The sequence below is a fragment of the Bos grunniens genome, chromosome 10 (assembly GCF_055505025.1).
Source record: "Bos grunniens cultivar Pamir isolate PY7600 chromosome 10, Bosgru_T2T1.0, whole genome shotgun sequence".
Classification (NCBI taxonomy): domain Eukaryota; kingdom Metazoa; phylum Chordata; class Mammalia; order Artiodactyla; family Bovidae; genus Bos; species Bos grunniens.
Genome location: NC_141174.1, coordinates 99952880 through 99978688, shown reverse-complemented (window position 1 = coordinate 99978688; position 25809 = coordinate 99952880). Strand labels below are relative to the sequence as shown.

Below are 25809 nucleotides of genomic sequence, written 5' to 3'. Positions count from 1 at the left end.
CCAATAATCTACCACCCTTTCCCAAAACCAAAAAATAAAAGTTTATTCCCCTTTAGGTTTCTGTGTCCAGGAATTTGCTGAGTTCTTTAGAGACCAGCCAGGCAGGTGTTAATAATGTAAATGAGATTCTTCTGTCTCTGCCATTTTGGGGTTAAAATTCTGACTCTGAAGAAGACTATATGAATTTATCACAAAGCCAAAATTACATTTGTCTTTCCTAACACCTACGATGATTACTTTATGATTCACGCACTAAAAAAAAAAGCCTAATTAGAAATGCCTTTGGTCACTTTATAGCTAAATTGATATGTTGCACAAGAGCAAATTTGAGGTATGGAAGGAAGTTTGCTTACTCATGAGTTGCTAACAGATACTCATGTTCCTGAGTTCATTGGCAAATATCATTGGCTGTTTTGCTTTTAAAAAAGAAAGTTCTTAGAAAAAATTATAATAAGTATTGTGACTAAGTATAAGAATTTCTGAGAGGCAAGCTATTTTTCCCTACAGGTCCAGCCTGGGTTGCTTTAGTATTGATGCTTTGGACCTAGAAGTTAAATGCTAATGTAGTGTCATTTTGTTAAAATAGTATATCACAGAAAAGCAGAAGAACACATATATAACATTTAATTGATTTTGCTTTTCATTGCATCCATATGCCTACTGAGCTTATATATATATTTCTATCAATATTTTTCGTTTACAGTGAAATACTTTTTCTTGCTAATACCAATCATGTTTTTAATTATACTTAAAGCATGCCTTTAAAAGCAGTAATATAGAGATGTCATCATCTTTTATCTGTTTATATTAAGTGAACTTACAGTGGATCCCAATCTGAGATCTCCTAAAATTTCCTAGAGTGGGATTTTGTGTACTGTGACTTTCTTTTAAGACTCAAAGCAAAGCGTGTGTATTGAAGATTGCGGTTTTGTTTTCTTCACCCATTCCTGGTTAAAGAGAATGTCGTGGTGGCTGTTTGTCCCAAATGAGGCAGATGGTGGAATTTTACTAGAAGGAGCTGAGCAGAGGAGGGGAAAGCTGAGCAAGAGGAAGGAGTTTGAGATTGGCGGAACCACATGGCCCAGAAAGCAGGCCCAGTCCAAAGTCAGCAAACAAGCCCAGTTCTTGCAGGAGGAGCTTTCCAATATTTAAGACCTAAATGTGTATGGTGGCTGTGGGCTGGTGTAATTTTGAAAGAGAGGTTGTAGGCAGTTTGCATTCTGGAATAATTTGAGGGCATCCAATAACTGAAATCCCGCTTTAGAACTGGGAATCTGGCTTGAGTTTGAGCCTTATCCTGTACACTGTGTGACCATTCTGAGTTGCAGTTTCCTTTTCTCTGTAATGATAAGACCTATTCACAACTTATAATCAGGATAAATTAGGTAATGTACACAAAACTGCTTTGTTCAGTGGCATGTGCCGTAAATGCTACTGGAGTTGAGCAAAGATAGTTTCTGTTAGACTGTCCCACAGAACCTGCACAGCCATTCACATTTCATGCCTCAGACCAGATGGACTGACATTGGGACATTGATATCGTTGCAGTGAGCCCAATGATTAGGCTACCACATCTAATGCTTTCAAAAACAAACCAAAAAAAGATGCATAAGTATTTGATAACTGATTAATGAAGTGAGATTCTTAATGTCATTTATTAAATGTAAAGCTTATTTACAGCATTTATAGAATCAGATCTGCAGGGGATCTCATCTAATTTTCTCCCTCCCTTCAAGAAGGGCTGTATCAAATGTAAATTGGGCCTGGCAGATGGTGATTGGATTCAGTTTCTAAATTTCTTAAGGAAGATTTCACAGTTTTCCTCTCTAAATTCTTTCAGTAATTTAACAATTCTTATGCCAAGTTCTTCCTTACAGCTGACCTAAATCTGTACTTGTAAAAGTCCTTCCTTATCCCCCTCCTCCTGTTTTTACCAGAGATAGAGAACAGCTGGCCAGCAGCCTTCTTATGATAATAACCCTTTTCAGTATTGAAAAAAGAGTTACTCAGTTGGACTCAATCGTTCCATCTCGTCCACCCCTGCACCACCACCCCATTCATCGTCTATTCTCTGAATCATTCATGATGATGACGCCGTCCCTCACCCTGTCCCTGTCTCAGACCCTTGATACTTTCAAGCAGCTGGGCAGACCTGTGACTCTGGGGAGGAGGCAGGCTGCTGCTTCCTCTCCTCCCTATGCTTTATGCATCATTGAGCCTTCTAACAAATGAATCAGGATAACCCTTAACAGTGTTGGGCGAGTACATGACACATTTATCTCATAAACATGGAGTTCTGCAAGGATACTAATCACAGGTTGCTTTGAAAATTGGGCCTCCCCAGTGCCTTAGTTTGCTTAGCCAGTCAGGCCATGACGCTACCGCTTTGCGTGCTAAAGATAACACTGATTGATATCTCTGCTGTCTTGAACTTAGTCTTGGAAGACACTGAGCTAAAACTCTCCTGAGTGTAGAATATGCACACTGACTGAAAGAGAGAATGGGCTTCCCCAGCTTTCTAAGTTACAATTTGAAAATAAGCGACCATTGAGGACAATTGAGCTCATTAAGCTGATCCCAAGAGGTTTCAGAGTGGCTCCTCTTTTTAATCTGAATGTGTATGCTTTTATGTCTCTCTAGGTTTATTACCCAGAGCTTTCTGTCTGGGTCTGTCAAGAACCATTTCCAGACAAGGAAATGGAGGGAAGGCTTCCTAAGGTAAGATCTCCAGCTGACATTTTGTTATGGTGTTTGTTTGTTTGTTTTTTTAAATATAGAAACAAACAACAACACCTATTCCTCATTTTAATACTCATTACTGTCTACTATAATAATCCATTAACCTGATACCATAATCCATAACCTATTATCATCTTGGAAATAACATGTAGTACAAAAAAGAAAAAGAATATCCTGATATCCCGTGATTCTTACAGTTCATATTATCTTTCTTTCTTGATGCCCGAAGTCCAAAGCAAATTTTCATTTAAGAACAGTGGAACCCATTTGTCATATATACATTTTACAGGTTTTTTAATTTGTTTGTTCCATTCCGATGTAGATAAAGCCAAATATGAATATATCTAACTAAAAGTTCTCTTAAAAGTATATAGATGATGATAATTTTTTCGGTAATAACACCTGACTATCTGATAAAATTACCCATGAAATAAAACAGAAAGATATTAAAAAGCTGCTAAAAAAAAAAAAAGCTGCTATATTTTTTCTTCTAAGTTTTAGGCCCAAAAATATTTTCTATAAACATGCTTTCATTGCTCAGACATTTTCAGAGTGACAGTTCTCTGCCATAAGAAAATTTGTAAAATTTACATTTTAGATTTCAGCAGCATTTCAAAACAACAACAGCAAAAACATTTACCAGTTTTTACTGTAGATACCTTTGAATTTTGCTTGTTAGGGTAAATTTCAATTTGACCTTAAGCAAGGAGGATTGTATTTTTTACCACTGACCTGTTGATTCTGCAATTAAAAAAATAGAGACCATTGAAAATACAATTTCCATTTAAAAATTTCTTAAGTGTAATTGACCAATGGAGAGGACTCCCCAACTATTACTGTCATTTCAACTTTGGTAAACTGTCTTACTTGTCCTTAGTGGTTTCAGCAATTCCCTACCTTTTACTGACAGGCAGACATTAGTTAAAGAGATTATGTTGACTGGCAGTTTGCACTGAAAGAAAACAGTCCTAAATCACTTTTAATCTTTCAGAGAATTTCTGAAGGTCAAGGTCGAAATCATTGGCAAGAAAGCACGTGAACTAAATGATTTGGTCCCTGCCTGGGCTAGACTTTTTCTGATTGGAGTGGAAGTGAGCAAAAATACAGCTTTATTTAAAACACACTCACACCCAAGCACTGCACCACCAGGGTTGCAGTGGTCTAAACATTCTTTGCTGGGCCACCTCAGGGCATAATTCCCCTGAGTAGCTGAGGTTAAGATGTGATCATGGAAGGGAAGAGGAGTATAGCTTCTTCATTAGTTCCTGCCCCATTCAGGAGTCCAGAGTTCTTGTCTTTGATACTGGTAGCATCAACCAGACAAGCAAGACTGGACAAATTCCTCAGTGAGGTCAACATGCCTCCTTTTCCTCTTGAAAGGCCATCTGAGTCTTAGGCCTTGTCTGCATTGAGGTATGCTCCAGGGGGCTGGTGGATCCTGGAATTCAGGTCTTCTGTTATTTTGAGTTCTTTCCTCTCTAAATATATGAATAGTATTTTAAGCATAATATATTTGTCCTTTTTCTAGCTGTTGCCTTCTGGAAAAGTACATCTTTGCATAATCATAAGAAAAACAATCCTGGCTTACTTGGCCCAAAACATATTCTTGAGTAACTGGGGGCCTCGTGTACTAACAGTCGTCGGCAGGGAGAGCCACCCAGGAGCACAGTCTCGGGGGCCCCCAGACACGTATCTGTATCTCCTCCTCCAGCCTTTTGGTTTATTCAAGTTCCTCAGTCCTATAGGGACCATTATATGAGGATGACGGAGGAAAATAGGACAATTTTTGCATAAAATTCTTCCAAGGTCTAACCTGTGGAAATAAGACATCTTCCTGTCTCCTCTTTGAAATACCTCCTTCTCTTGTTGCAGAAGCTTAAAATTCCTTCAATGGGGGCAAAGATATCTTTTTTTTTTCTTTCTCTCTCTTTTTTTAATGAATAGGAGGTAGGGATTGAAATCTAGTGAATCCCAGCCTCCCAAGGAAGGGCGCACAGAACATTAGCTCCCAGAAGCTCCCAGGGTGTCTGATATCAGAACTCCCTGCAAGGCTTGTCACCACCGCTCTGCTGTCCTCCAGTTACTTGGGTGGCTCCCATATAGCATGTTAATTGTGGGGCAGGCTGGAGGGACTGCTTTTGTCTTTCTTGCCTTAAAATCTAATAGACTGTTCAGTCCAAAGTAGGCATGCAGAATGTGAATAATGAAGGAAGGACACATCTGAATATTTGGGGGTCTTGAAAGAGAGAAAAAAAATAGTAAAAATGGTAAATTCAAATCTGAAATAATCTCCTTCGAATTTTGTTTTCCTGGAAGAACTTCTTTCTGAATTACCCATATCCCACCCAGCTCCCACCCATCTCCCATACATTTTTTTTTTTTCATGGAAATATGAGGGTAGTGAGACTGACACATATAAAGACTAACTGATGTTCTGTACATTCACTTAGGAGTAGGTCTGAAGTAGGCAGATTTAAGGCCAGCCATGATGGTAAGTGAAGTGTGTTATGAACTTATGATTTCCTTTTCTAAGCCTATGACAGTTAGCATTGAATTCTTCATCTGCCTAAAACTTGTTTGTCATACCCTGAACCGTGACGCTAACTGGTTGATACGAGAGGAGAAACAAACATTATTTTAAAAACATCGGGTTTCAATGGATTTCTTTTTTAAATACTGGGATTGCATGCCAAATTTCAAAATTGAAATTATTTTCACAAAAGAAAGGAATTGTTCGATATAATGCTTTTGGATATTTTTCTGGATCCCTTAGGGCGTGTAAATGATGAATAAAATTTTAATTTTCTGGTTTGGCCGTTTTGGCATTTAATGATACCAAAACAACCTCTAAATCACAGACTAAGACTGGAGCATTAAAGTACATACTGAGGGGATTTTATATACATTCTGAAAATGTTACATGCTCTAAAAGTCTGAGATTTTTTAAAAAAAATTTAGATAAAACAGATGTTTAATATGAGAACTCTGTATGGTAAATAAAACTTCTTAAAGCTGAATTTTTTGTTACATTTAGTTCACTCTGGGGTTGCTGAGTGAACTGAACAATTTGGTTTCAAGTTGTTTGGATGTCTCTGATTTCTGAATTCTTCGGTTCATCTCAGTCGCTCAGTCATGTCCAACTCTTTGCAACCGCAGGCACTGTACCTTGCCAGGCTTCCCTGTTCATCACCAACTCCCGGAGCTTTCTCAGACTCATTGAGTTGGTGATACCATCAAACCGTCTCATCCTCTGTCGTCGCCTTCTCTTGCCTTCAATCTTTCTCAGCATCAGGGTCTTTTCCAATGAGTCAGTTCTTCACATCAGGTGGCCAAAGTATTGGAGCTTCAGCTTCAGAATCAGTCCTTCCAATGAATATTCAGTACTGATATCCTTTAGGATGGACTGGTTTGATCTCCTTGCAGTCCAAAGGACTCTCAAGAGTCTTTTCCAACACCACAGTTCAAAGGCATCAATTCTTTGGCGCTCAGCTTTCTTTATGGTCCAACTCTCACATCCATACATGACTACTGAAAAAAACCATAGCTTTGATTAGATGGACCTTTGTTGGCAAAGTAATGTCTCTGCTTTTTAATATGCTGTCTAGATTGGTCATAGCTTTCCTTCCAAAGAGCAAGTGTCTTTTAATTTCATGGCTGCAGTCACCATCTGCAGTGATTTTGGAGCCCAAGAAAATAAATTCTGTCACTGTTTCTATTGTTTCCCCATCTATTTGCCATGAAGGGATGGGACCGAATGCCATGGTCTTAGTTTTTTGAATGTTGAGTTTCTTAAAAAGATTAAAATATGGTAATTTGTAGATTACAAAGCATGATTATCACTTTAACCCAAGTACCTATGTCCAGTCAAATTGGCTTATTATAACTATCGTTTTAGAACATGTGGCCTTAAGAAAAAGAGAACAACAACAACAACAAATCCCAACAGATCTTTTAAAACCATAATGGATTTTTTTTTTCCCCGAGAAAATTCCTGTACTTAATGGTTAGGCTAAAAGAGACTCTTGTCATATGTCCACTGTTTTCATTCCTGAGTGGGGCATAACATCTGGTTTTGATAAGACCTTTATTTTGTGGCCTCGCTTGGGCAGATGGGCCTCCTTGTCCTGTCCTCCTGCTGTTTGGCTGTGGTGGGGATCTCCTCCCTATGGGCGCTCAGTGGGTCCTCAGTCACAGTGTATTTGGATTCTCCTAGTCAGATACACAAATCCTCACTCATCAGGGTTGTGAGGATAGACTGGAAGACTACAGTCAGTCCCAACTAGCTGAGTCTCCCGCTCTCTGGGCCTGGTTTCCCTCTCGTCGCCTCTTCTGCAGCTGCTGCCTCCCCAGCCCCGGCCCACGTGATTTACCCCCCAAACACTCCCCTGTCTTTAGTGCCCACTTTTGGTCCTCACTGTAAGGCCTGTAGGGCCTGGGCCACTTGCTTCTAGAATAAAGTGTTCATAAATTATATTTGTCACAGTTGTGATATGCTTTAAATATTTTTACTATGTATTATAAAACAATTATCCCTTTCCACCACAGCCATTCAACTCTTAAAAAAAAAAAAAAAAAACCCAAAGCGTTAACAGTCCTAGGAACTCCTTTCACCCAGCCTTCTGTCAGGCCATATTTGATCCCAGAAACTGTCTTTAGAAACCTGACTGTGGGGAATGCTGCCTCCCACATGGCTGGGCTCAGCCCTTAGAGAAGCCCTTGATTCTACTGCAGCCAAGGCAGCTAGTGTTTAATTACTTCATGCCCTCACAGACCTAATATTTACATTCAGGTGAACTGTGTTTAATATGTAAACTCTGCAAAATGTTGGGAGTTCAAGGATAAAAGTTGGGAGGAAGAAGCAAAAATGTTCAAATGGTTTTCAAAGCATGACTCAGTGTGATTCTTTCTGTGTGTGTCTGTCTGTGTGCTCTTCAGGGAAGACTTCCTGTCCCCAAGGAAGTGAACCGCAAGAAGGATGGCGGGATCGGGGCTGCCTCCCTGACTCCACTTGGCAGCAATGAACTCCGCTCCCCAGGAACCAGTTACCTCCACTCTTTTTAATCACCTCCATTTGTATTCCATGTGGTGTATGGGTATTGATGAGGTCATGGTATCATATATGGGATTTTTTTCTGTGTAAATCATCAAGTATAAGAAGAAACTATGGGACTCTGAGCCTTGCTTTAGAGATGTACAGTGGACAAATAGGTATCATCAAACCAGTTTTTAATCATTCTGACTCAAGTGAAAACGCTCAGAATTTCACACTGTGAATCCACGTTTACAACCCTTACAGGTGGGCCTTCAGGCCTGGTTTGCTACGACGATGTCTTCCACAACTCAAACCCCCTCTGCTCTCACACAACCGGTCCACTTCTGCCTTTTCACTCACACAGCTCCTGACTGCTTCTTGCAGAGGCTGAGAGTCCCCTTTTTTTTTTTTTTTTTTTCATTTAGATGTAACAAGCTTAGTAGTTTATGTTCATCAATTGTCTGTATATCTCTATATTTTATCCATGTACTCTTTTGATGTATAGAAGTAGTTTGAAACTCATTGTTTCCTTGTGGTAAGTGACCGAGATGCTGCCACAGGACCTGAGACACTGATGAATGGTGCTATTTTGGACTTTCAACATGCTCCTTGGCGAGGTAGCTCTGATGGAGTTATTTTTTATTTTCATGTTCTAAGAAGGTGTTGGTACTCTGTTTCCCTGAATGTCGTTCTCTAGACTGGATTGACTTGTTCTCCTTGTGTCTTCAGTGTGGCTTTCTTCTTCAGCGTTGTAGGTTGAGCGAGTGCCACCGCAGAGCAGGAGACTCCCGTCTCATGGGCTGGCACTCCTGGACACGCAGTCACTGTAGCGGGAGCAATCACAAAACTGTAATTTCCTTACCAAATCTCTTCCTTTCAGTAGCCTCGCCTGCCTAACTTAGTGAACGAAAAGCAATAATTTGACAGGCGTTTTTAGGTGTCTCTTTTGGTTCTTTCATTTGAAAAAATATTCAGGGGGAAAGGGGCAAACTTATATTTTTTTTCTTTTTATAAATGCCCTCTGGGGGGAAAAAATTAGCATCTCAGTAGGAACATGAAAGTTACACCTTTCCCAAAAATTAGGTTGAAGAAACTGTCTTTACCACCCCCCCCAATTTCTTTTAAAAGGCAGAGCACTCTTTCAACAGTCCTGATAAGCAAGGTGTAGATTTTACATTTTTGTCCTTGCTCCCAATGAAATGGATAAACAAAAATACAATCAGACAATACCATCTACTCATGGAATGTTGTTGTGTTAGCCAGTCTGAAAGCCCACCTTGATTTTTATATAACTGTCTTTTAGCTCTTCCTTTGACAGGGCAGGCTTTGTTCTGAACTGTTCCGCTTCTGACTGTTACACATCGACTGACGCATGCGCTGCACTTCTTCGTTCTCTTCTCGCTCCCCATTGGCCTGAGTTTCCTGTGCATTTCCCCCCACCTCCTTTGTTAGAGTAGGTATATCCGCTGTGTAAATAGAGCAAGAAAACAGTATTCTGCATCTGTGGCATTTATGTAGAGTTGCAGTTGTGTACTGCTGAATATGCAGGCTTTTGTAACAATGTGATCTTTACTGATGCACTCACGACAAGTACCCAATGTATTTTAGCTATTTTAGTAGTATTTGTTCAATAAATATGCAAGCTGTATGGTAACTGGCTTGGCTCATCATTGGAAAGGCCTACTTTTGAATACTTACACTGTCTCGTGTTAATTCATATGCTCTCAGAGACCCAAAAGTAGATCCAAGGGCAAATATCAATAGAGATAGAATCAGCTCTGCCTTTCACGCATTTTCCCTTCTGAGGGTTTTATGAGATAAGGGCCTAGGAAAGGGCTCATTGGGATGGTATTTGTAGAGCTGCCTATGGCTACAAAGGAGAATTAAACCAAGCCTGTTTTATTCCTGTACTTTTGTTTTTCTCTTTCCATGCACTCCCTCACACCTCAAAACATTCTTTTTTGCCCTTGCCATAAAGACTTACTCTGTGGTGTTTTTTACCTGTACCAAAAGATACTTGCTTCTTCATGGAATATTTGCACACACACACAAAAATGTATAAATGTATAAAAAAAAGTCTTGTAAGTGGGTACAATTTTGAGATAGAATTTTAAGTCGTGAATTCACATGTACCCAGCTACCTGTTACCTAGATCTTATCTGGATCTAGATAAGCATCACCCGAACCTTCTGGAGGTGTCCTGGAATGCTGAAACCCAACGATTCAGGGAATTTATTCTCTCCCTGTGTATGAGAAATGCCAGCTGGTCCCTCCTCATCTATTATCTGTGAAACTTCATTTGGGTTTACATATTAATACAAGTTGTTAAATTGACTGGTAAGGTTTAGCTATTTGTTCTGTTTCACCAGAACAGGGGCTAAGGAGCAGATCTCTAAGAGCCAGAGAGAGATAGGAGAGGAGCCAAAGGTAGCACTGCCCCAAGCTGGGAGTTCAGGCTTTGGAGAAAGGGGATCAGATGCTATCTGGGGAATCTTGGTTCTTGATACCTCTGTTTGTGTCAGGAGGGACTTTTAAATTGGGAGTTGCTTTTGAAATTAATGCATATCTCAGATTTTGGTTAAGATTCTTATTTTATCTTAATGTTTAATCTTATTAAGAGAAAGGAGCTTTAGGGCAGAATTGCCTATCAGAAAAAATCTCAACTGCCTACCAGATAATCGGAATTTGCTCAACTTGGAAGAAAAATTTTAAATAGGGCTACACTGTTTTGATCCAACCAGTCCATTCTAAAGGAGATCAGCCCTGGTATTTCTTTGGAAGAAATGATGCTAAAGCTGAAACTCCAGTCCTTTGGCCACCTCATGCGAAGAGTTGACTCATTGGAAAAGACTCTGATGCTGGGAGGGATTGGGGGCAGGAGGAGAAGGGAACGACAGAGGATGAGATGGCTGGATGGCATCACTGACTTGATGGACATGAGTCTCAGTGAACTCCGGGAGTTGGTGATGGACAGGGAGGCCTGGCGTGCTGCGATTCATGGGGTTGCAAAGAGTCGGACACGACTGAGTGACTGATCTTATCTGACACTGTTTTGGTAATCCCACCCAAGGTTGGTACTTCTAAATGTAAGAGAAGTGCTCTTCAAATACAATTACCTTTCATCTTATAATGTTACCATTTTCCTCACTCAGGAGGCTCCCATCACCTGTATGTGTTATCACAGCTGTGAGGGGTTACATCTTGCCTTCTTGCTCTTGTTAAACTCAGAAAACGTGATGAGGCCAGGCCAGGGGGATGGTAGTCTGGGTTGCTTGATGCCCCTGTATATTAATCTTTTGCCACCTAACTTAACAACTGCACTTGACACCTTGGAACAACAGAAGTTTGTTGTCTCCTGAATTCCGTTGGTCAGGGGTCAGGAGCAGCTGAGCTAGTGGCTATGGCACAGCATTTCTTCTGGGTTTAGAGTCAAGAGGTCAGCAGGCTGCAATTATCTGAAGGCTTAACCAGGGCTGGAAAGTCAGCTCCCAGTGTCACTCGCTCACATGGTTGTTGGCAGGAGAATTCAGTTCTCCCACGCAAGGGCTTCTCCACAGGGCCACTCAAGTGTGCTCATGACCTCTGGCTTTCCCCACAGTGAGTAATTTAAGAGAGAGCTGGGAGCAAGCCATAATGCCTGTGACCTGTTCTCAGAAGTCACCATCATCCATCATACTCTATTCATTAGAAGCGAGTCACTAAGTATAGCTCACAGTCATGGAGAGGGAATTAAGCTCTACCTCCTGAAGGGAGGAGTATCAAAAAATTTGTGGACACGTTTGAAAACCAGCACACCATCTGAAGTTAAAGCCTCAGGGTAATCGTAGGCCGGGGGCTGAAGACTCATAGTTATTTCTTTGATTGAAGAAGTTTTGCAATCCTTGGAGCTCCAGAGACTGAAGGCAGAAGAGGAGAGCATCCAGGAACTATAATCCTGTTTCTTAACCCAAGTGCTATTGACTTTCAAAGGAATATTTAGAAACTGTTATTGGAAGCTATCAAAACAGGGATGCTAGAATAAATGATGTTTAAAGTTCCATCCAACTCAATGGCTTGGGTTTGATGATGACAACTCCCTCGTTCCCTATGAAGCTTGAAACACTAGATAATTGACCATGCATTTCAATGTAAATTTGCAGGATCCATGTTGTGAAAATCAGCTACAACTTGTTCAGGGTTAATAAAGCTATGGTTTTTCCATATGGTTTCCACATCATGTATGGATGTGAGAGTTGGACCATAAAGAAAGCTGAGCACTGAAGAATTGATGTTTTTGAACTGTGGTGTTGGAGAAGACTCTTGAGAGTCCCTTGGACTGCAAGGAGATCCAACCAGTCCATCCTAAAAGAAATCAGTCCTGAATATTCATTGGAAGGACTGATGCTGAAACTGAAACTCCAATACTTTGGCCACCTGATGCGAAGAACTGACTCATTGAAAGAGACCCTCATGCTGGGAAAGATTGAAGACAGGAGAAGTAGGGGATGACAGAGGATGAGATGGTTGGATGGCATCACTGACTCGATGGACATGAATTTCAGTAAGCTCCAGGAGTTGGTGATGGACAGGGAAGCCTGGGGTGCTACAGTCCATGGGGTCCCAAAGAGTCAGACACGACTGAGTGTCTGAACCGAACTGAATAAACTGCTGAAGTGGAGCTAAGAAACTGGAGCACTAGCCAGAGTCAGAGCAGGAGGCCCAACCTGATTAAAGACTGTGCTTTGTTCTCTCTCTAGAGGTAAAAATATTACCCTGTGGACTTTGGGCAGAGATTGCTAACCAAAAACCATGGACTAGATATAACCTGCAGACTTGTTTTGCCTGCAAAATGTGTTTTATAAAATTGTTGATTTAATTTCCACCATTTACAAATTGGAAGATTTCACATGAAAATTCAGGTTTGGGGCTCCCCTTGAAAAATGAGAGCTGAGTAGCAGCCTCCATCTCTGATGAGGCATGGCCCCTCACACATCCAGTCCTCATCCTGCTTATCTTCTCGTACCCTGTCTGCTTTGTTCATTTACCTCCCCTGCCTCACTCTGTTGGCACGTGAGTTTGCAACAGGAATCTTCTAATTTCAGAGATACTGATGTGCGTATTTACACCCACAAATGGTCAAAGGACCTTCTAAGATCTTTGTTTGATAGTTGTGAAGGCCAGACTGGAAACAGAGGCTTCTTGTTACTGGTCCCCAGACAGAGCTGCTGCAGTTCCCTCTGCATCTCCAGGCCCTTCTCAACTTTTGAGTTACCCTCCCCCATTGACTGAGCGTTCCAGGCTAAAACACCTCGGACTGGGTCAGGTTAGGCTACATATAGGTCTGAAAAATGCATGGTCCTCAAACCAGGGTATGTGTACCTCAGGGCATGTGAAGTCTTTCCCAGGAGTCTATGCTCATAGATAGTTTTAAGGAAACTCATTTCTAGATCCTCTATGCATACTGGACTCCTTCCTGAGATTGTCCTGCTGAGAATGAGCCTATGTTTATAATAGTCCTCTCCACATTATTTTAAAAAAGATATAGGTCTCACGCATACCAATTCTTAATATAAGACATTGTCCTTAATATGACACAAAAACCGTAGATGTGGCAAAGAGGAAGGTTCCTTTAATGATTAATCATAAATCCATTATGCTTTGGGCTTTCCCTTCTTATACACATTCAAAGTGATAGATTAGAAAACAGAAATGAGGTGTTTGGATTCACGGGATTTCAGAATTCAGATAATTGGTAAAATGCAGTGATGGAAATAATGACAATTTTTATTTAATGCTTTCTCCTCCTGATTCTTGTCAAAAAATGCCTCACCCTTAAGGGAGAGTCCTAAGAGGCGGAAGCAAAGAGAAAATCAATAGGAAACACTGAATACCCAAAATGGCTTGTTCATGTGATTTTAAGCACTTTTTCCCCACTGGTCTCCATACTTATCCCTAGGATATTTCTTACCTGGGAAGAAAGTACCTAGAACAGCAACAGCAGTATAAGTTTGCATTGCTGATTATTTTAAATGTAATCAGGATGCCTTTTGAAAATACTCAATTTTTACAAGATAAAAATGAGTAAAATTCAAGGATTAAAAAATTTTCATATGGTCTCTTTCAGACTTGATGTGCATTAGTTAATAAAACTGTCAAAACCTGTGGTATCAAACCATAGCATAAAATACTTGTTTCAATTATAGTCAAGTCAATTCTCATCATATCCTATCTTATAAAATGTTTAATATGTTTTTCATAACATCATCAAAAATATTAGTGTGCTGCTAGACTGATTAGAAGCCTAAAACCCTTCTATTATTTGTGGCGCTTCCCATTTTTTCACAAGTTCTTATTTATCCTCCAAAGTCAGTCAGCAGCATTCAATAGCCTCATTCAGTTTTACTAGAGACATGTCATGCCTTTCATCATTCTTACTTGACTGAAGAAAGTGTAAGGATAATTTTGTTTTTATAACTTATTTAAACATGGAATAATTAATTATATTAGGTTCATATCATTTTAATTATGATTGGTTTCAGTGGTCAGTTTCACAATGTAGACTTTTAATGCTCATTCATTTTTTATAATAATCCTCAACATAACTATCTGAATTGAAAAATGAATTCAAAGTTTTGTTCTACAGAGAATGTATCTGATTTGACTAATAGGTTTGACAGTGAAGACTGGCTCTGCCAATGATGTTTGTGATGGACAAGTTCTGTTAATGGGCTAAATCTGCAACTCTAAGGTAATGATAATATGGTTAAGGCAAGAAATATGATAAAAATATTTTATCAAAAAGCATTGTTTTGGCAAAAGTGTAATGAAATTAATATCTATCTATTATTCCTTTCATTTCTGAAGACATGGGATTTTAAGAGGTGGGTTTAGGTGAAAGTATTACAACATAATTAACAATCATTTGATAAATCATTTGATAAATCATTTGATAAATTAGCAAAGATCTTTCTTCCCAGAAATTGAGAAAGTGAATTAGATTTTAATGATGAGAACAAATCCCTTTGCAAGTCAGGGTGCTTTCCAATTCGTTGCTTATTTAAAAAAAATGTAGAAGCACCTAATCAAGTTGTCAGGTGAAAGAAGATTAAAAATATGTTTTGATAGTAGATCATCATATGAATTTTGGCATATAACATGGAAGGAGTTCAAAGAGTTATATTACATTACTATCATAAAACATTTTCAGTTCCTACAGTTTATAGCTTAAAAACATACAATAGAAATAGAATTGATGAGAACCTGTGTCTCATTTTAGCATTAATATTCATCTACAGATGCTTGAACTAATTGAAAAAATTTATCATCTTATTAAGGTGTATTTTCATTCTAATTTAAACTTTTGTGTTTAATAATAAATATAATATATTAATATAGTTTTAGTTAGTAGTGAATTGCTAATAATGCTAATTCATACAACCAGCTTGTTTTAATGCTTACAGTTTTATGATCACAGAACATAAAAGTTTTTAAATTTAGATACATTTTTTACTGCAGATAAATGTGATAGGGTAATCAATAAAGTCTTATAAAAATATTATTAATTACAACTCTTGGAACTGGAATAAAAATTTAAGTTCATGAAAAAAACATCAAATTTTTGCAAGTTAAAAAATTGTTTTTAAAAATGAAATTATGGCTTATCAGTTGCCACGGTGTTTAGACTTGATTGCATACATTCATGAAAGAAATTCAACTTTTATGTTAGAAATGTTTCAAATTATAACCTTTGAAAGTATTTAAACTTAGGATGAAAAACTTTACTGTTAACTTAGAAATTGCATGATGGAAATACTCTATTAAGATTCTCTTTTCCAAATTTTTAATGTTAATTTTTTTGCATTTGGCCACCCTGCACAGCATGTGGGATGGTTCCCTGACCAGGGATTGAACTCAGGCCTCCCCAGCGAAAGCACCAGTTCCTAACAAGTAGGCCACCAGGGAACTCCCAAGAGTCTCTCTTTTTTTAGAACAAAAATATTTTAATATCTCTGAACTAGATAACCACCTCTATCCTGGGCTTTGAGGAACTCACTTTTGGCCAGAAGTACTTCTCCCCCAGCCACAATGCCTGAATTCTCCCTTTATTCTGCACGGAGAAGCTTTGACGTTTGCTGGCCATGAACTTAGTGCGCTTCAGGGAACAAGGCTCCCAGGGAACATGGGGAAAGGAAAGAAAAACGGAGACTACCTGGTTCCCCAAGCCCCTGACTGCAAAGGGAAATAGGAGGAAGGTCTCAGGGATGGGTCTACCTGGGCTGCAAATTCATTAAGTCGGTAATTATTCTTAGAGCCTTTACTTCTTTCATTTGATTTTCAAGGTCAAATCTCTTTAGTGATAATCCTTTTCTTCCAGAGTCTTTTAAACACTCCGGTATATCTCTGTCCAGCCGCGTCAGTGGTCACAGGAGAGGGGGACCCGGATCGGTGAGAAGTGGGATTGTACAGCAGGCTTCTAACCCTCGAGTCTTTGGGACCCCAGCAGCCCTGGAGAAAAGCCCTTAGAACATTAGAGTAGAAAATAGGGTCTTTTTTTGTTTTATCATGAATGTGTCCATTAGGCTTACCTCTGAGCATAGCTACATAGAGGCAATACGCAATTAATCTATTCCCTCTCACAGCACACAGTGCCATTAATAGACAGCTTAGCTATTTCACTGAGAGACCCATGTGGCTATGTGAACGCCTCATGGAATAGAGCGTTTTAAGAATGCATTAATTTGTGATTCCTTCAAGTTGGGCAGCTTTAATTACTAGTTGGAACCTTTTTGAGCCCAACACTTTTACTTTCCACCCACCCTTTGGTCCTAGCTGAGTTCTCAGCACTACAGAAACTAAGTGGGCTCTTTGCTTCCACACAACAGCCTTTCATGTCCTGTTCCTCTGCCTTTCACTCTTCCAGGCAGAACTGCCTCCATTCCTTTAGCCAGTTTCCTCGGGATCTGTTTTCTGGAGCTTTCACCACCCCTATTGCCCTCTTAGAAGAACCCTTGTTTGTGGCTGATCCTGGTAGCCGCGGTGTGGGAAGGCTCAAGGGCGGAAGCTTCCGTCAGGAGCACACTGTGTGCGTGCTGGCCATCAGGGCGGCCTGTGACGTGGCTCAGCCGAGGCACTGGGGGCCCCGCTGCTGGCCCGGTAGCTGCTGCAGGGCCCCATGTGCCCTGCGCCCAAGTCTGCTTAGGCTCCTCACCAGTGCCTTTCTCGGGGCCACGAGAAGACAAGAGACAATCACGTCTTTTCTCAGAGGCCGTAGACCTCCTCCCAATCCCTCCTCTCCCTGGGCTGTTTGTGCCTAAGATTCTGGATATCTGGGAGAGGGGAGCAAGCAAGGGTACTTCCTCAGGCCTCTGCGGAAACCACCTCCCCAGCTCACTCCTCCAAATCCCAAAGCCATCTTCCGAAAAACAAGTGTTCCCTGCAGAGCTGAGGGGCACCGCTTTCTTGGAGAGAAGGGTAACTGGTATGCTCTAATTTGTCATTAACAGCTAGGATCTGCTTTGTCAGATGTGATAATGAGAGCGCATTTGATGTGCGTTCTTGTGGAGGAGGACTAGCTCCGAGGGACATTTAAAAAGTGTGGTAGCAGCTCCTGGGAAGAGTGTGAAAAATAGCCGCTTGCTCATTGTCTGTGTAGGACTCTTGAGTGACTGTCACTTATATCTCTTCACATGTGGCTCCGCGGCAATGATGCGATGCGAGGTCAGAGTCATTAGCTCGGCTCAGGGACAATTAGTCGCCCACAATGAAATAGCTTGTCTGAGATGGCAGAGCCTCTTCCTTAATCTTTGTATTTCCTACATGCTCATAAGTGGCTGTTGGGAATGTAACACAGTGTTAAATATAGAACCTGCATGCTACTCCTCAATCCTACACCTAGGTGTATAGCCAAAGAACTGAAAATATGTGTACACAGAACAAATGTACATGGCAGCATTATTCATGTTCACCAAAAAGTGGAAATGACTTAAATGTCCATAAGTTGATGACTAGCCAAGCAAAATGTGATATATCCATACAGTTTAGTATTGTACAGCAATAAAAAAGCAATGAAACACTGATACCTCTACAATGTGGATGAACCTTGAACACCTTATACCCAAATCAGTCCCATAAAGTTATATATTATATGATTTTATTTATATTAAATATCCCAAATAGGCAAATGCAGAAAAATAGAAAGTAGATTAGAAGTTGCCAGGGGCGAGGAAGGAGAGAATGGAAAGTGATTGCTAATAAATATGGGTGATTACCATGTTCTGGAATTATATAAAGTGTCATGGTTATACAATCTTCTGAATATACTTAAAACTACTAAATTGTACATCTTAAAAGGATAAGTTTTATGATATATTACTTATATCTCAGTTTTACAAAATACGATAGTAAAAAACCAAGCTATCCAAATAGAAAATGGCAAAAGGCATGAAAAGAATTTCAACATAGAGAATATACAGATGGCAAATAAGATTTGAAGATTATTCAACATCATTAGCCACTAGAGAAATGCAAATGAAAACCACAATGGGATACCACTATACAGCTATCGGAATAACTAAAATAAGAATGGTACCAACACCAAATGCTGGTGGGGTGAGGCAAAACCTCAGCACTCTTACATTGCTGGAGGGGGAAAAGGTTCAGTCCTTGGGGAAAAGCTTCTCAGTTTCCTAAAAAATTAAACATGCAACTAACGTATGACCCAGCAACTGCACATCTCTTGAGAAATGCAGAGCTCTGTTCATGTAAACACACCTAAGCCTGAATGTTTACGGCAGCTTGATTCATCATTCCCTCAAAGTGATAGCAACCCAGATGCCGTTCAAAGGGCTGGCTAAACAGACTGTGTATACCCATATCATGGAATACTACTCTTGGAATAAAAAGAAATGAATTATTGATAAATGCAACAACCTGGATGAATCTCCAGAGAATTAGGCTGAGTGAAAAAAAGCCAATCCTAAAAACTTACGTACCGTATGATTCTATTTATATAACTTCTTTGAAATGGCAAAAAGTGGACAAATAGATAACAGATAAGGGGCTAAAAAGAGGCCGTGGGAATGATCAAGTGATTAAAAGCATGACATGAAGGATCCTTATAGTGATGGAAACCTTCTGCATTTTAACTGTCTCAACATCAGCATTCTGATCGTGATACTGTGCTACAGTTTTGCAAGATATTATCACTGGGAAAACTGGGTAAAGAGTACATAAAATCCCTCTGCATTAGTTCTTACAACTGCATGTGAGAGTACAATGATCTCAAAATAAAAAGTTTAATTTAAAAAGTATAGGAATAAAGAAGATTGAATGGCTGCAAAATATTCAGTTATGGTGAACTTTCTTATCAATTACCTTATTTTTCACACTCTGAATAATGCTGTGATGAACCTCTTTGCCCCCAAAAATATATATGGTCATGTTTCCTTATTATATTTTGCCAAACTGCTTTCTCAAAAGCTGGTATCAAGTACACTCTTATCAACAGGGTAGACACAGGTGCCTGTCCTAGGGTATACTCACCAGATTTGCAGTATTTGCCTGGTTTCCTACCAACTCATTTTGTAAGAGTAAAATAGTACTTCATTGCCTCTACTGGCTTTTTTTTCATATTAGGGAGGATGAACATTTTTAAATGTTTATAAATCATTTGTATTATTTTATGATTAGTCTACTCATCAAGAATCAAGGGATTCCTCTAACTCTTCATGCATGAAGCAATGGGCACAGGAAACATGAGCTGGTTAAAAATTGATTGTAAATTTTTAAAACATGGAGTAAAAGTAACAGATTTGGGTGTTAGGGGAATTCTGAGGTGAAATGTAAATTCCGAGAGTTAGTGATGGACAGGGAGGCCTGGTGTGCTGCAGTCCATGGGGTTGCAAAGAATCAGACACGACTGAGCGACTGAACTGATAACCAAGAAATGGGGAGAATGAGCACACATAACCAGGCAAGGTCAGAGATGGGGACCATACATGATTTAAGCCTGGGAGAAGTCAGGAAGTGATGTCTGTACAGATAGAGGCATTACAGCAGGAACTTCCTAAATCAAGGGCTAGTTGTAGTCTTTCTCAGAGGAGAGAAGGGGCCCAGGGGTGGGTAAATATACAAAAATCATGCAAGAATCAAATGGCTTAGAAATACAAATGGCAGAAAGCGAGAGAAGTAGCCCAGGGCACTACTTTAATCCCAGAAACAAGGTCCTATTGTATCTTTTAAAACAAGTAGAGAATGAGGGTTGTTTGAGGGTGTGTGTGACTACCCCTGCAAAGTGGGGAACGGGGGATGTCAGACTGGTGGACGTTTGGTTCACCTGAGAGAAACATGAAGGCAGGAAATCACACTGCTTGTAACAGGAATAAAGGTGCAGCAAAAGAACACTGCACCATTTGTCTTAAAAAGGAGAGTTAGACGTGAAGAAAAAGTGATTTCTCCAGACCAGCCTTCTCGGTCTGTAAAACTGCAAGGCTAGAGAACCCTTCTGTGACCACCCGTGGATAATCACATCTCAGTTACACCTACAAGAAAAGAAAAGGGGCCCATATTACAGAATCTGTGTGCTGGAGAGAAGGACAGAGACCTCTGTATATCTAATCTTCCACCCTCAGCAGGAATCTCCTCTGAAACCTTAGATAAACCTCTGATAAGTCCACAGACAGTTTCATCTTGAATACTGACCTTGACAGGAATTTATTTCAGCAAAAGATAGCTTCATCTATTTTTGTAATACTATAATTGCCAGAAAATTCTTTTTCTGAATTGATTATTTTCTTATTTCTCATTCTTACCCGTAAACTCTAGTTCTCTCTCTGTAATTACACAGAACAATGACAATCATAGTTTATATTTAATATATATATGTTTATATTTAATGAGTGCTGCCTGTTTGACACTGTGTATATTATATGCATTATTGCCTTTAGTTCCCACAGCAACCTTAAAAATAGGTAGTTTTTTTTTTTTTTTTTTCAATTATCCCTGCCTTATAGATGAAGAAACGGAAGGCAGAGAGATTATGTAAAATTCCCAAGTTGGTGAATGGGGACAGCCAGTGTTTGAGCCCAGGCTTTTTTTAGTTTCTGCTAAGCTGCCTCACGGGTCTGAGCCCATGCCTCCATAAGAGCCCTGCCAGTGTTGGAAGCCAGCTCCTCCATAAGAAGCACAGACTTCTGCCACTAGAATATTGTTGACTCTGCCTCTAGAAACTTTTCCTTGAAAAGTATGGTCAGATGACATAAAAGGATAGATTGTATGAACTGTTTTGTGCTTATTTACTGATAGATGTTTGCTTATTAGACGTCTGATAGACATGTGGAAGGATTTGTTTGGAGACCTGCTTTCATTATGACTTAGCAGTGACTTTGTAGGGAGACAACTAATCTCACCCATTTCTATTATCTGCTAAAACATCTGCATTATCTACAAAAACAAACCAAAAAGAACCTCAGTGAATGATCAAACAGCTCAGGACAGCCAGCAACAAGTGGTTCTAGAGATAGGTTTACAAGAGTGAGGAGGACACACCAAGGGACCTGACCCGCGTGGAGTGGAGGGAAGTGATGGGCTCCCTCTCTGAACACGGACCTCTCTGCTCAGTCCCAAGACTGCAGCTGCTCTCAGCACACTCAGCGTCCTGAGGCCAGTGGAGCTTCAAGGACTCAGCCTCCAGCCCTCATCATTTGCACACTTGCTGCTGGGCCATCCCAACTTTGGACAAGCGGATGTGAGATTTTGGTTCACTCAAGGCTAGCTTGTCTATGTATAAAAGACTATTCAGGTGTTGATTTTGTTTTCAAAGATTGATATTCACTTTATTAAAGTCACTACTTTTTAATAACCTCATTCTTCCTCAGGTTCTAGATTCAGTTTATAAATCCTGTTATTCAAGTTGTGCCTGGCAGTTTTAGCAGTTACTCTAATGGCCTTTAAACAATATTTGATCCATTTAAAACTAGTTAATTAAATACTTTCACGTATTTTACATTGCATATATAAATTTAATATATTTTATTTCCATTTAATTTGATTGCCTGATTGGCAGACTTTCCAAGTACTGAGTATTTCATATAAATCTAATAAATTGAGTTTATAAATATCATGAACCGTGAGTTAAATGTTGAAATATTGTATTATATAGTTAGTAAGAATTCCACTGCAAACCAGACATCTGAATCGATTACTTCAGACAATTTACATTGAAGTTACAAAGCTGTCAGTCAAATGCAATTCCCAAACATAAGTATGTAAAATGTTGTATTTTAACTTTTCTTGATGCAAAAATATTAGTATTATTGGGTTTTAATTTTCTATGATATTTCTCTACTCAGTTTTCAATTCTGAGACTGTAAGATGGTTACCTTTTAAGGAGGGCAAGTACCATCCTAGTTAACTAATAACTAGAGTGTTTAATCAGGACCTTGATGAGATGCAGTACACCTTTTTAATACTTGATTCCATAACTTTAAGAGTGGCGTGCCATGTATCTACATTTTGGATTCAAGGCACACACATTATGTCTTTTTCCCTGAGTCTGCTCATAGAAATCTGTTAACTCCCCATTCATGTGCCAAATTGACCACATGATTGATTCTCTGTCTCCCAACGTCTATCTATACATAATCATCTTCCTGCCCAGGCTGAAAGACCTCTGACCAGGCCAGATCCCTGCATTATTTTTCATTGACTTTCTAAAATTACAAATAATAAAATGAATTTTGGAGGTCTCTCCTGTGACTTGAAGTTGTAGGTGATGTGAAAATTTCACTGACAATCTTATTTTAACCTAATCTTAGGTTTTTATCTTGTCAAACTTAGGCTGAAATCATTTGGGATGCTAACTCTGCCATCTTGTCCAGTTTCATGTTATCCTCGAATGTGATCAACTTCTCATTCTTATCTGAGATATTGATGAGAGTGTTGACTGGAATGGAGCATGCATGGAACCTTGGGACATCTCTCTTCAGGTTGCCTTTGGTCTGTTAGTCAGCTTCCTTCAGAGATGTCATCCCTGTCTGCTCATGGGCGTCATCTGGGGAGCTTACCAAAACCTGACCTCTGGAATCCACTCCAGGATCTAAAGGGCCGTGGCACAGGCATCTCAGACCTTTAATAGCTTCCAAGGCTGCTCTTAAGCAACTGTTTCAGCACTAGTCTAAGGATTAGCTTTTGCCACTGCTGCTTCTGTTTCCCTGACTTGATTATGAGGACAGAACTTGGACTTTGTCAAGTGCCTTGCTTAAGTCTGGCCTCACTAGGTCTAAAGCCCCCCCATCTACCTGTAGGGTAATCATAGCCGTAAAAGGAAACCGTATCTTGGCATGACTTTTCCTTATGACACAGACTGGCTTTAAATGTTTGCCTCCTGCTTCATCAGGTACTCAGAAAAATCCCCTGAGAAAGACGTTAAATGGACTAGTCTTCAGCATTTACCATAGTCTCCCTTCTAAGCACTTAGGTCCTTCCCTCCCTCTGCATTGCCCCTCCCCCACTGAATCCCCCAGCTCTGTCCTTGGTCTCCGAGGTTAGTTTCTCAATAATTATCTGTGATGAATCACTGACCTTATCGTCAGCTTTCTTTTATCCACGAATATAAATTTTCCAGGTCTGAAAAAACAAGCATAAACAAAATAGGTATATATTTTTAAAAATAAAACCATACCAAAATGAATTCCAGCATCAAGATGTGAAAAATAGGCTCTGGATCAATGACTCTAGTTGTCTTGAATACTTAAAAATAACTTGTCCACTTTTTATCTGAATTGTACTCTGGCAAAATGATCTTTCTGTATTTAGGGTTGTTAATAACTTTGCTGCTTCTACCATTCTCTTTGTGTTCTTATTTTCTGGTATTCCCAAAAGCCTGACCCTTTCCCCCAGCTGCTACCTACCCCTCTCCACACCCAAGCCCTGCCCTGCCTCTGTCTACACTCACTATCCATTCTTTCTGGTTTAGAATAATACTTATAATAGAAATGCATTTTTTCTTACGGAAAACACTGTCATAGAACATGATCTCCTTTCCAAATCCCCAGTTTGTACGGGCATCTGTCTGAGATGTGTGACTCTAAATCTCCCTGGCTAACCACCTATCTTGAAAATCTCTTCTTCCAACTGGGAAAGATATTTGCTAACATGCCTATGATAACCTCTTCATGGAGGGCTTTTTCTTGGTCCCTTTCCTGGCTACAGTAGAACATCCTCCTGACTCAGGGCTCCATTCTCCCTTCGTCCCCTTTCTTCTCAACCTCCCTCACTTCACTCCAATTTCTGCTTTATCCAAAAGCTCAGATTTCTTTATTTTCTCTCACAAAAGGCTTTAATGGCCCAATCGGTAAGAGACTTGACTCTTGCTGATTAAACGTGAGCGCAAATCTTCAACTACAAAAAAACTATCTTTACTTTCCCAATAAGGCAGTTTTCATTCTCAGAAACACAATTACTTGATCCACTCACTGAGATGAACAGGGCACATTTGTGTTCCATCTATTCACATCCTGAATTTTATGTCAGCTCGCCTTTATAGGTGAGTATGCAGATAGGTGGTAAGAAGGTGAGTGGGCATGGTGGGGAGGTGCTGGGTCAGGGGAAGGAGAGGATGTGGGCAGGAGTGGGAGGCTGGGGATTGGAAAGTAGGAGTACAGGTGGTACTCTGCAAGCTTGAGCCTTCCTAGAGCTGGGAAGATACCTGCAGCAGTCCAAACCTCTTAAAATTCTCTTGTCCATTATCCCTTAAAACCCACCACCTGAATTCCTGCCTTCATTCTTTTTTCCTTTGTGTTGGCAAGGACGCACACTGATTTTCCTTAGTACACTGACTGCTTATAAGTGTTTGATTCCAGAGAGAAGCAGGTGATTCTAAGTAGAAATAAATAGCACCAAGTTTTGTAAATTCGTAACTCTTATTATGACACTAAGCAAAGAATTTTGCAAGGTAAATTTTAGCCTCATCATAGCAGAAGACATCGTATGCAGAGAAGATTGCCAATAATGGAAATGAGACTCAGAAAATATAATAGCAGTGTTTTTGAATATTATGGAGTTCAATGGAAATTTTGAATAAACAGATAATTGGATTTATTATTCTGTAATAGAGGAATCATGGTACTAGACAGAGTATAAAGGTGTCATCTTGTGGTTCTCATTCCAGGGTTAACAGCGGCAGTATTGTTGACGAAAGTAAATGGAATTATGTTCATTTAAAAAGCATCTCAAAAAACTGTCAATTAGAAAACCTTTGTTAAGCATTATTGAATGTATTTCCTTGGTCTCCTGTAAGATCTCATTTTTAGCAACTTTAAAGAAGAGAATGAGGTTGGTACTCACCATCTACCACCCACCCACACACACAAGCCACCCAGTTTCAAGACACCTGGAACCACCCATAAGGCCTCATATTAAGTTCAGGGAGGTTGTTTTTTTTTTTAATTTTAGAATTTTTGCATATATTTGCATGTTGACTTTTAAACATATGGAATCATACATACAAAAATAAGTTTGATAGCATCCTGCTGTTTTGGTGGCCAAACTCGATTCAAAGAATTATCACGTGTAAAGAATTCTAAATTGATTAGATCCTGGAGTATAGGAGAAAAGAAATATATAGAGACACGGAGATTTAAGGAAACAAATGGGCTATATGAAAAGAAATTTACACCATGAATGGTCTAATTAACTCTACTTAAAAATATTCCTTTGTTAATATTGCCTGTAAGCTTGTATCCAATTCAATAACAAAAAGGTGGGTTTTTTCCTCACTCCTCAACCTGGGAATTCTGGGAGATTTCCTTAAGCTTATTGTCACACTGCAGAAGCACCCGAAAGAGTCAGATGTAGACAACTGTGGAATCGTGACATCCTAATATCACTGAGAAACATTTTTATGTGACTGCTGGCATTTTGTGGAAAAGAAAGTAAGTGTAAAGCAGTTAGTTTCTAAAACAATAATTATGGGGCAGGATTTCCTTAGCTTTCAGTTTCCTCTGAAAGAAGAATGTCTTATGTTTTGGTCTCTTACCATATGCCCATTATTGACCTCCCTT

General features: G+C 39.6%; 2 protein-coding genes across 2 annotated transcripts in view; both read left to right on the top strand.

The window, feature by feature from the left end:
* The window catches only part of LOC147365492 (uncharacterized), a 35762-nt gene extending 26337 nt beyond the window's left edge, over window positions 1-9425 (top strand). The window contains exons 5-6 of the mRNA XM_086319066.1: window positions 2641-2718; window positions 7675-9425. Coding sequence (XP_086175192.1) covers window positions 2641-2718; window positions 7675-7702 — 106 coding nt within the window. The 3' untranslated portion in view covers window positions 7703-9425. The remainder of the gene's footprint in view (window positions 1-2640; window positions 2719-7674) is intronic.
* Window positions 9426-14418: 4993 nt separating this feature from the next.
* The window catches only part of YTHDC2 (YTH N6-methyladenosine RNA binding protein C2), a 235940-nt gene continuing 224549 nt past the window's right edge, over window positions 14419-25809 (top strand). The window contains exon 1 of the mRNA XM_086323296.1: window positions 14419-14498. The gene's annotated coding sequence lies outside the window, so the exon portion shown is untranslated. The remainder of the gene's footprint in view (window positions 14499-25809) is intronic.